This window comes from Rhineura floridana, chromosome 6 (assembly GCF_030035675.1).
Source record: "Rhineura floridana isolate rRhiFlo1 chromosome 6, rRhiFlo1.hap2, whole genome shotgun sequence".
NCBI classification, from domain to species: domain Eukaryota; kingdom Metazoa; phylum Chordata; class Lepidosauria; order Squamata; family Rhineuridae; genus Rhineura; species Rhineura floridana.
Genome location: NC_084485.1, coordinates 72,605,343 through 72,617,901, shown reverse-complemented (window position 1 = coordinate 72,617,901; position 12,559 = coordinate 72,605,343). Strand labels below are relative to the sequence as shown.

Genomic DNA, 12,559 nt, shown 5'->3' with positions numbered 1-12,559 from the left:
GGCCTCCAAGCTTGGTACATGCATCTTCCTCCTGGTCTCTTCTCCCCCATCGCAGTAGCTGGACTGCAGTGAGGAGAATAACGATGGAGGGGGACGAGAAGAAATTGCAGCAAAATAAGATCTGGATCTGACCAAAGGCCTATCTAGTTAAACATTATGTTCTCACAATGGCCAACCAGATGGCTATGACATGGCAAGCAGGCATGAATATGATTAGCTCCCACTCATGAACTTGAGGAACTGTGATTCAAAGGCAGTGCCTCCAAGACTAGAGATTGTATAAGCCATTGATAGTTTTCCATTCCCTCATTTTTCCCAGCCACCCATCCATCCACTGATTCTTATCCCATCCTTGCCTGCTATGAGCAGTTTTTTTTTTACAGCATAATTGTTTTAGACCTTTAATAGTAAAGGTGCTGCTATTAAGCATCTTAAAATTTTCTTTAGATGCAAATTAAAAGGATTTTTATGCTGAAATATATTTACTAAATATGTAGTTCCTGAAATATTATGAATGATTATAAAGCTCTCATAAAAGATTTTTACTTTTTCAATTGTCATTTTGCTTGAGTATGTTTTGATGGGAAGCTGAGTCTTCAATGTCCTATTATGAAATGTTTTATCTATTTCCTGTGTTAAAACCATCATAGTGACAGAATAAAGAATGATAGCTGGTCTCAATTCCAATAAGGATCTTGATATATACGCAGCACATGTGGGTGCAGTGTGTCAGTGTGAGAAAGAATGAATGGATGAACAATGAATGAAGTGCATGCTTGTGTGTGTCTGAATGGATGGATGGTGTGTTTGAGTGTGAGGCTCTGATCCTGGCCACCACTGGCATGCTGCCCCTGAAAGATTACCCCAAAGGGAATGTGGGCTGTCTATGTGTTACGCCCCTGGCAAAGAGATTTGATCCTTCCACCATTTAACTTCCTTTTAACCCATTGAACAATTCTACCTTGTGAAATTACACGTGACTGTACTGGAGTTTCTGGGCAATTTTCCATTGTGTTGATAGAAACTGTGATCACAGTCTAAGGATTACAACAATACTTAGATCTTACACCAAAACCTGGACACAGTTTAGGAATAAATTGCTGCCTCTTCTGTTGTTGGTTCTATGACTAACTGCTCCAAAGAACAATAATCACTTCCATCTAGAACTGTTGTTTCTTTGTCATGACTTGAATTTACACTTACCCAATCCATTTGAGGGTAGCTTTAGTCACACGTTACTACTACACTATCTGCTTCAATTGCCTTCCTTCTACTTCAGCTGCTCAACACATTTTATTCATCCTATTTTCAAACTTACACCAATTGGCAATTACCTCAGTGCCCTGAATAACATAAAGCAAAGCATGTTGAATGGACCTGTCCATATGGAAAATGCAAAAACAAGCTATCTACATCACTCTGTATTATGAAGAGTGTGATTCCAAAACTTTTTATATATTTTTATGCAAAAGGCAGCAATACGTTTTCAATGAAATCAGGATACAAAAGCTAACAGGTGAACCTAACCATGTAAAGAAATGATTTAAAGTAAAGTAAAAACCAAAAGGGAAAGCTGTAAGTGAATACATTCTGCTCAATATACTCTATCCATGCATTTTAGCTTCCAAATCAGACTATATATTTTAACACTTACGCACCTAATACACTTTCAATCTTAAGTTTACTTTTAAAAATCAGCTGTAAATTGTTGCCTTCTCAAATCCAGCATGTACCAATTGAAGAATACTTTTTTAATGTTAAAATTGTAACAAAATGTTAAGATAGCTTTAGCATTTGAACATAGTCTTGTTTTAGCTTGCTTTTAATTCAGTGAGAGGACCTGCAAGATGAACAGTCAAATGCAGGCCCTTTTAAGTGGATTATGCAGAGGCACAAAGGGGAGCTATGCAGTCTGTAAGGAAGGACTATTATAATATAGGCCATGGACTCATGACCTCCCCATTCTCCTGTACCCCCAGGACACCTACCTTACTGTATGTCACTACTGATAAGTTGTTCGAGTGACTGCTGGGGGAGAGATTTACAGAGTTTTGTGACAGTTCAGTCTGATCTTGTTCAATTTGGTCAGGAGCAGGCCCCCATGTGTTTTTGCTGATTGTGTCTAGCTCAGAACCCCCAGGGTCTTTTAGGTTGTTTTCATCTGGTTGCCTGTTCTTCTGCGGAGAGGCGAATGGGTTAAAGTTTCCTTCTACCTTGCGATGCGGTTGTGTGTTGAACTCAGTTTCAAAAGACGACAGCTGCTGCGTTACTCCTAAAAGTCCTCCAACTTCCACACTGAGGATCACCCAGATGATGTCTATGAAAGAGAAACCCTCATTAGCACAAAATACAATTTACTATATATCACTTAAGTTCAAAAGTCGGCATGCTGCTGATGAACAAATGTAGGCAACAAAAATGCCAAATCCTTGCATGTTTCAAATACATGAGAAGCATTACAACAGGGTCTGTTGCTTGCCAAAAGCCATGCCGAGTGATATGGTATTTGGCATCCTGAAAATTTGAAGATTGTGAACTACTGCCACCTTCTGTTAACTTTGGTATTTATTCTAGTACTCCCAAGCATAAAAAGAATTATACCAGAAGCCCCCAACAAGAAAAGCCAGTGCAAGTTGCCTCATCTTTCTATGGAAAGAAACACCACAGTTTGGATGTGAAAGTTGTTAACTATGCCAATCAACAGGAGATAAAAACAGGAATATGAGCAATAAAATCTCACAGGTGGGACCTACAATTAACATCTGAATTACTTACTTTAACGTAAGTACTTACTGCAACATCTGAAGTGCTCCTGTTCAGAGTTCTTTCAAAATATTCCACTACATCTCCTCCACGTTGCTATGTTGGCTACACAAGACTTGGCACTCAGAAAACTAAGTTTGCTATTAGTTTCTAAAGTATGCACTGCAGCAAAATGTTGCTATCTTTAGTGCTCCTGTTTAACTTTCTTTCAGGACACTCCATTCCATTCCCCTGCTCCCCTGTGGTTTCCCATGTTTTCATCTTCAACAGTCAGCCAGCACTTCATGCCCAAAGAGCAAGCTCAGTCCTCATTGGACTATTTGGAGATGGATGACCCCTTAGGGGTTCTTCCCCTTTCAAGATTTTTTCCTACTTCTGCAAACTTAGGAGTCCCCATCCCTCTCCAGTCTGCCAGTACCTTCCTCTTGTGTGTAGATGATGGCATTCTGTCTACTAAGGACTGGCAATCGGATGAGATTGCTATTATTATGGGGATGCCGGAGTGAGCCACTAACTATATAAGAATCGGGGGGGGGGGGAATCTGTACGCCATACATAATAATCAACAATGCAATGTTACGCACTGCAAGAAGCGCAAAATAAGCCCATATTTCTAATGGGAAAATGCTAATATGATCAGTCTGCCAACAGAAGACAGAATAGCTTTTCATTTCTAACGATACATGATGTAATATTCTCAACCTTCATGTACTTTTGTAGAAAAAAATATTTCATTCTGTGTGCATCCTCTGCAAATTGCTGACTGAACTGGTGACCCAGATATCCTATCTTTTCCCACAAAGTGTTAGGCATGTCTACATTGCCAAAGACAAAGTGAACATACCCTTAAGCCACAAGTCACCCCAGGACCCAGCATCAATAGACAGTACGGCTGAATGCTAAAACAGACAGATGACTCAATAGAACAATTAATACCAGAAGCTCCTGGACTATAAAGGCATATACTCCAATTGAAAATATACCAATTTTTTTTTGTTGGATTCGTGGTGCGTTTTTTTGCAGTAAAAGATGACTTTACAAAGAGTGCAAAGTTTTCCACCAAAGAGCAGAATTCTGATAAAAAATATTGCCTTTCACTGCAAGATCATAATCCCTTTCCCTTTTTTTGGAAAAGGCAGTTTCTAAGAGAAATGGAAACTTGGGTATAGCTTCAGGGTTATTTTACATTTTGAAACACCCTTAATTTTGTTAACCATCTTAAGTTCCTCAGAAAGTAGGTAGGATATTAATTTCGAACACTGAAAAAAATCATGTTTTGAATTGCACCCTTAAAAGGAGCTGCAGCTTCTTTAAAGGAAGCAGTCTTTAGCAACATGCTGACTGTGATTCTCATCCTACACTTGCCGAAAGGTGGGAAGGACTATACAGCAGATAGCACTGCAAAAGGCCCCTGTTAATGTGGCAGTTGCCACATTTAAAATGAACATTTTCACTCATCTGTGTTTCCTGAAAGGCAACTACAATAGGGGGAGAAGCACTTTGGTGTGGTGCAAAATGTTACATGGAAAGGGACACGTGTTTCAACTTAGTATTGTAATTGATAGCAGATCTTAGTCTGACATGAACCAAGACAGTCCTAGCAACACAGAAGGTTGCTCAAATGTTGCAAGAGTATAATGAGAAGGTAGCACTTACCTCCATAATAGAGTCCTGTGGCAGTGCACATTCGCCACTGTCCTTGATACATTCCCGCAGTACTGGGGCTGCACATCTGTACACTGACATCTGCAATCTCCTGGGGCTCCAATGATCGGACCATCACCATGTTCACATGGCCAAACTGGTCTCCCCCAACGTACTTAAGACAAACACCTGGAGGCCATGCTTCTGTTCCTAAGATTCAGCAAACATTACTTTAAAGCATTTGTTAATGGAGAGACTACATTGATGCAAAATATGGCAAACATTAATGGACAGCACATTCATCATTAAAATATGTGCCGCCTCATTACGCAAGCAAGCAAGCAAATATTTTTAAATGCTTAGCAAAAACAAGTTCTCTTTCACATTTTTCATTGCTAAGGGTGACTATTAGCTCAGATGCATACTTATGTCAAAACAATTCTTTGTTGTGTGCGTGCAGATGAGTGACTTTCAGCTCTATCATAAACTGATATGCATAAACTGATAAACTGAAGATAACATGTGTCCAGTATAACAGATGAGAGTTCCTTCTGGGTAGCAAGTCAGAGACATGTTTTTATTGCTGACATTAACTATTGATACATACATGCCAATACATGGCAGAACCAGGAATTGTGTTTATGTATGCAGAAAAGGCTAGTTTAGTGTGAAATGTGCTTGTCAAAATTCACCCTCTCTTTCATGAGCTCAGGGGAATTCTGCACACAATCTAACATGAATTGTCACACAAACCCCAAGGCTCTCTAGAGCATTTAAACCAGCATACTGCAATTTAAGGGATGCAATCTAATACTATGTGGTGCATGACTGCTTCACTCAGGTCTCACTCAACCATGAGGATTTCCCCCAATGGAAAAAGCTTTAAGTTCATTGTGGTCAAAGTCTGTCTTTTAAAAAATAGAAATTGAACAATAAAGAATATTGATTCCAAGAAGTCAGCACTATGGCTCGCTTCAGATGTCACGCTCTGATCCTGCACAAAAGAGAGAGAGAGAAGTGGTTTCATGCCTATGCAGTGAAAGTCCATTCTAGCATTAAATTATGCTCTTCCTGGGTAGGAGACAGAGGAAGTCATTTTTGTCCCAGTGACAGCTGGGGGTAGATTATGCCTGATATTTTTATGTTATAGGTGCCTCTCAGTTGGATGTTTTTTGACATCAACTGGCAAAAGACCTACAGGTACTATTGTATTATTGAATAGCTGGATGTGTGAGAGTGCCCTTGTGTCTTTGATATGTGTCTGGGAAGTGTGGGGCAAGGTGGGAATGGGGGTCCAGGGAAAGCACAGCCTTGGGGGAGAGGATTCCATCATAAGAGATGGGATATTAGGTGCCTTACACAGATACCTTTTCTGTCGTCCCTGCCCCGAGACTCAAAGTCCTCGTTGCTCTAACTACCATAACACCTTCCAGTCTGACTGTTCTGTTACTGAATGCCAAATCTCTTCATAACAAGATCTTACTTGTCCACAATTTGATAGGATGAGGGAGCTGGTCTGGCATTTATTACTGAGACCTGGGTGGGTGAGCTGGGAGAAGTGGATCTCATGCATTGAGATTAGACCCTAAGAAAGACACACAGTAGCTCTTGATTCATCTATAGATATATTCCAGAAGAGGTAAATGGCCAGGGGGAGTGGAGGAGAGATATATCAGTAACCTATGCTTACAGTGTGCTTCATGAATTAGAAGTGTGAGGATATCACTTGAAGCTATTTTAATCAATAATCCAGAACTATCACTAGAAGCTAAAATGATGAAACTGAGGTTATCATACAATGGACACATAATGAGAAGACATGATTCACTAGAAAAGACAATAATACTGTGGAAAACAGAAGGGAGTAGAAAAAGAAGACCAAACAAGAGATGGATTGATTCCATAAAGGAAGCCACAGACCTGAACTTACAAGATCTGAACAGGATGGTTTACAACAGATACTATTGGAGGTTGCTGACTCATAGGGTCGCCATAAGTTGTAATCAACTTGAAGGCATATAACAAAGCATGGAATAGTTTAAATCATGTTTATGTAGCCACCATATTCTTTGGACAAGTAACAAAAAAAGTTAACATTTAAAAATCCAGTTTCTTTCTTTCTTTTTTCATAACACCAGGGAGACTGTTAATGTGCAAGTGGCTTTAAATTTGAACTGAATGAAAGGGTGTGGGTAAATAAGTTAGAAAGCAATTCTGTTTTGGTATATAGATTTCCAAGGAGATACCAAATATAGAGAAGAATGAACATTTATACCCATCTACTGTTTTTTTTTAGAGGAGAATGCTATTAAACAAGCCAGGCACATACTAAGATATGAACAGAAGAAAACACATTATTCCAAAATATTTTCTAACATTATAAATTATCTGTTCATCAACCAGCTAAATATTCAATAGCTTGCATTTTAAGGCATCAAAATCCTCAAATAAAGTAATCCTCAAAGTAACACTTGACATAATTCATTCATAGCCAGAAATAACTCAACACAACAAATCAAGAACTGTTCCAAGTGCCATTAAGACACACTGCTTCACCAGCATTCACCTGGCAGGACAACATTTGTTGAACACCACTGCAATCCTGTAACATGCTTAATTAATGTTGGAAGTGGGGAAAGAGCAACTCCTGTTTTGTTCCTTTGTTTATATTCCAGAAGGGAGACAGAGTTAGGGTCCTCCAGATGGATAGGCTTGATTACCTTTACCTGTGATGCTCTGACTGACTTCCTTCCGTTGCTAGACTGATACGTCTTAAGGGAAGCTTACCTGCCCCTCCTCCGTCCGCCCTTTCCGCTCTTCTCTTCTCCGACTGTCAGAGAGAGGAGACACCTTTGTCTCTCTCTCTCTCTCCTAGCCATGAGGGCAATTCCCAAGCCTAGGTGTTGCACCTCCAACTTAGTTAGTCATAACTAGGTATGGCTTTCTATCTACAATGTATTTTTATAAATAAAGTGGCTTTTCTTATTTTACTAAGTCTCAAGTTTCAGTGATCCTAATGCAGGGTAAAAGCCTGCTTTCTTAGGTAAACGCACACACGCATTTCAGACCACTATAAATCTCTTCTTAACGAATATACTAATTTACAGCACAACAATTAATCCATATATTGAATTAAAGGTGAGACTGTTAGATCTGCTGCAGAGACCTAATAATCAAGACTGAATAAAGTGGGTTGCCACTAAACAAGATTTACATGAGCAGACATTTGAATAAAGCAACAAAGATTTCACAAAAAGACTAATGTTTAGCCTACACAGAAATCAGACCCTCCTTATGGCCATACCTCCTTATACAGTGCCAAGAAACATACCAAGAAATTTAAGCTGTGAGTTATTTTCCTCAGACTCCACCATCAGAGGGGAAAAGCATTTCAGTATCGCACACATAAAATACTGAATGAGAATCTGATTGAGGATTTTTTTAAAAAACAGGAAAATTCTCAATTGAAGTTGATAGAAAAGAGGCATTAATGGCTTTGTCCACCCATTCTGAATGTTAATTCTGGAACCTTTGTGTAGCCCTGGGGAATCCATGACTGTCAATCTACAGAAATACCTGAATAGCTTTTATTTTGGCCACAGGGGCAGGGGAAGGTGCTTTTATTTTTTACAATATCTACATACCACAGCAGATATTTATCTTAAAGATAAAACAGCATTTACCTGAAGTTGCTGACAACACTCTTTTCTATTGTAATTATTTTGCACAGAAGTTTTGTGTATAATCAAAGCACTGATACATAAGTCAACAATACAGATCATATTCTGTCATTGTGACATCTCTTATAGTTATTTCCCTTGCATCAGATCTCATTTCTCTCTCATAATTATATCCCAGTAGATTAGTGCTAAGGGTTGTTCATCTCACCACATTTCATCCCTTCTCAAAATTTCATCATAGCCTTATCTCCAGAGTTTAAAGTAATAATAATACTATTGCACAACAGCTACTCTAGCTTAAATGTTTTAAGAGTCTCCTTGCCATCACTTTTAGAGTCCTCCCACACCATAAACTGTTTTCAAAACAGATGAGAAATACAATCCAAATGAATCCAACATCTTTTAATTTCCCCCCTTGTAATCCTAAAAAGGAGTTTTAAAAAAATATAAACCAAACAAAATTTTTAATATGCCCAACTGTTTCTCCAATCTGTTACTATTCCAGCTAAACATAATGTCAACTACACTAACTTTCAGGTTCATATGGAAATCTGTTGTGCTGTTGCCTTGAAAGATTTAATAAAATATTTACTTAAAAATTTCCAGATAATGTATATTATAATATGAATATATCGAAAAGCTTAACACACTGAAATGCTAAAGTTCTACACTGGTTCTGCTACTTTCCAGCTATAACATGTAGCATTTAAAACATGTAGCAAATACACCACATCTTCAGCATTTGGTACATAAAAACAAAAGCTTGGAGAAATCATTGTTCATCCATATATGACAGAATGACCTGACTTGGATTGTCAGAGTAAAAACTTTATGTACCTAGGCAATCAAAACACCGGGGGGGGGGGAACTTCAGCAAATAGTTACAGAACATGCTTCAAATAATATATAATGGTATATAGGGAGTTGGGAAAGTATACAAACAACTAAAATCTTACTTTGGCCCCTTCAAACGTAACAAACCATAACAAATAATTCCCATGGGGCCCTGCAAACCCCTCACACATTACGCTAAATGCCTGAATAGGGCTCCAAGGTATAGGAATCTACAAATCTTGGCTGGCCTTTGCCAACCAAATTTTGTGGTCACCAATACCCCATATTTCTGATTCAGGCCAGTAGTAGGGTCTGATGTCATGCTGAGTTTTGCTCTGAGCATCTCCAAGCTTGGGGGCAGGGCAGGGGATCATCACATTTGCTACAGGGAAAGGTTGCTTGCCATAGCAAGCTAATTTGTAGACCTGTGTACCCACATACAAATCAAGAAGGCATTTTCAACAACTACAGAACAACGAGCCCCTTTCCCATACATAGCTGGTTACAGCATTGTCTGCTATGAAATATACTGTTCTGAAAAAAACATTCTTCCACATAACTGCCTTTGAAACATCTTCTCCTAAATAACCTGAAATAATTTATTTATTATTTTTAGTGGGAAACAAACACAAACCAGTAGCAAGACAGAAGCCAAGGAGAGATGTTTCACCATTCACCTGTGTTTTGTATCCTCCATGTTTTCGTAAACTGGGTGTCGGGAGGGATGGACTCTCCTTCTCCTATAGTCACATCTTCAACAAAGGACATGGAGGGCACATTGATGTTTGGACTCTCAAAATCATAGTAGGCTCCAATGGCTGCTTGTAAGTTCCTGGAAAAAGAACAAAAGTTTTGCTCTTCCATACAGCAACAGATAGCCCCTTAATGAGATAACTACATATCCCATTCAAAATGTGAATTTGCTCATATTTGTAAGAGATTGAAGCCCTTCTCACAGGTTGCCCTCCATGTTTAGACTACAAATACGGAGGAAGAGTGGGACTTTACCTACTGACCATAGCCCCAATGTCCAACAGTGAATGGGATATCTGCAAAAAGGTCCATATATGCAGGCACCCCTTTGCACATGTGCAGACATCATGTTCATCATTTAAATGTCAAGGGTCAATGAAAAGCTCCTGTGAAAAAGGCTTGTGATTTTTGTGGATAATAAACAGTATACTTGCACGAACGATAAAGGGACTTTAATGAATGTTCTGAGCTAAGACATTTGCGATTTAGAAACTAAGCCTCTAAAATTTTAAACACAAACTAAGAAGGGAAACAATTTACAGAATTTATGCTAGTTGGTTGCTGCAAAACAAAAGGCTTATAGGACCTTAAAGTAATCCAGTAATCACAACATAAACTTTTGTAGGCTAGAGTTCACAACACCAGATACCTGAAGTGAAATGCTCAGATATATGAAGGATAATCCTCAGTTGGCAGATATATATACACACATGAGTATAAAGCAAAAAAAATGTAGAATTCAGAGCTAACTGGCAATGAAATGCAAAGAGTACAGTGTGACAATTGTACTTTTTGCAATTCATTGAACTCCAACTTCTACCTTTTTTCTTTTACATTCAAATGTGTGTATATATACCTTCCAACTGAGGATTTGAAGATTACACTTCAGGTATCTGATGAGGTGAACACAAGTCCACAAAAGTTTATGTTATAATAAATGTATTTAAGATACCACAGAACTGGTGCTTTGAAGACAGAAAGTTGTTATGCATTTTACATCTAGACTTGGACAAAAATGTATGCAGACAGTGTACCAAGCTGCTATATGGAATGGGAGACCTGTGTGATCTCCCTGCCACTTATCACACAACCACCAATCACTTTGACTCAACTGATGGGGGAGGGCTGGGTTAGGGATATAGGAGACGCACTCAGACCTCTCCTTTTCTGCAACAGTCATGCTGACTGATCATGTGCAGACTTCTAGAGGGAAAACACAGTACTCTGTCATACCTTATGGAGATAATTTCATGTGGATTCTGCACCCATGGTAGACTGAATTGAGCACAATGCATTTCTTATTTGGTGAAAATTGTTTTTAAGAAGACTAGATTAAAGGCAAGAGGAATGCCTTAGTACTATCCTAATTCTTTCAGAAAACACAAATGCAGAATGCTATGTGAAGGAAGTATAGATGCACAGTCCTAGGTATTATAGCGTTAGAAATGTGTATATCACAGTAATGGTCAATATTTATTTTTTGCCTTTATTAACTTGCACCATGAGCTTCAACATAAATGAAGTTTACCCACTCTTGAGTCTTGGTTTAACCCTCTAGAAGATAACTTGTTACATGTAATGAAAGCCGTATGCAATAGATCTTAAACAGAGAGAGTACTGTAGTACTATGTAGACGAGGGCAGGTAAGCTTTTTTGGCTCAAGAACCACACTTGCTGTTGGCCAACCATCCAAGGACCACATGCCAGCAGAAGATGTGGCCAAAACAAATGTGGGCATCAAAGTTGGGAGGCCATCCAATATTCCACTCCCATCTTCTCTCTCCCAAATCCAATATTCCACTCCCATCTTCTCTCTCCCAACTGCAGTCAGCCCCCCTCCACTCCTCTGCTGATCAGAGGAACCTGTTCACCCAGCACAGTGATGCAACAGGGAGAAAAAATCCACTCTCTGCTCTTCAAAGTTTGAATATCTCTGACAAAACACACAGCACATTTTTTCCTCCCCACCAGAGTGTTGGGTAGGGCACAGTTGAACATTTTTGCCCAGTACTGCAATTGAGAGTGAAGATACACCAACCCCATGGACATCTGGCCCCTGCTTCCTCTTGCACACCACCACTGCAGGAAAGTTGCAGCATTCCAGAAACAGGAAGGAGCACTCCCTGCTGTTCCCAAAGTGTTCCAACTTGCTTGCAGTGGTAGTGCACAAGAGGGAGAAGAGATGCCATGGCAAATTTTGCTATCACTGGTGGCAATGGCAAGGCAGGTTCCATCCAGCCTATGAGTTCACTACCCCTGAGGAAGACTGAAAAAGATTTTCATGAAGATTAGGGAAGGCAGAAACAGCCATAGGTAAGTCTGTTGCCTCTAATGATCCGAAAGTTACACTCAGGAAACTGGGCTGTCCCTCTGCAATCTATAGGGTATACCAACTGCATGCAGCACAGGATAAGTTCATAAAATAATGACCTGAACTGGAGTGTATATGTGAGCTTCTACCTACTCCCCTCTGTTCTGCTCTGTGCTGGAAGTCCATGGGATATGACTATGTGCTTGTCTTTTTCATGGCAGCCATGTGAAAGTAGGGGGCTGGTGACTAATGGAACTCTATGCACAATTTATAAACATGATAACACATGTGCTGCAGAATTTCCCATTGGGAAGGTATCCCAACAGCACATCCATACAGTTTCTTTTAACTCTGAGATAGTATGTCAGTTACACATACTCAATAATACCTTTATACATGATTGAAAAAATATTTCAAAGTTATAAGCTGCATCATCATATTTTAGATGCCCAGGCAGTATAATCAGACATTTACATTTTGACTAATCCTGCATTACAATGTTTGTGAAGCATTAACCATTTTCTAAACAAGGAGTACAGGGCTATATTTAAAAATGCCAGTTTAGCCAAATGCT

The 12,559-nt window shown here is 39.2% G+C and overlaps 1 protein-coding gene across 1 annotated transcript in view; it reads right to left on the bottom strand.

Annotated features, from left to right (window-relative positions):
• The window catches only part of ILRUN (inflammation and lipid regulator with UBA-like and NBR1-like domains), a 62,865-nt gene that overhangs the window by 18,474 nt on the left and 31,832 nt on the right, over positions 1 to 12,559 (bottom strand). The window contains exons 2-4 of the mRNA XM_061632368.1: positions 9,599 to 9,753; positions 4,420 to 4,617; positions 1,989 to 2,317 (exon numbers count right to left, since the gene is read on the bottom strand). Of these exons, the coding sequence (XP_061488352.1) occupies positions 1,989 to 2,317; positions 4,420 to 4,617; positions 9,599 to 9,753 (682 nt within the window). The remainder of the gene's footprint in view (positions 1 to 1,988; positions 2,318 to 4,419; positions 4,618 to 9,598; positions 9,754 to 12,559) is intronic.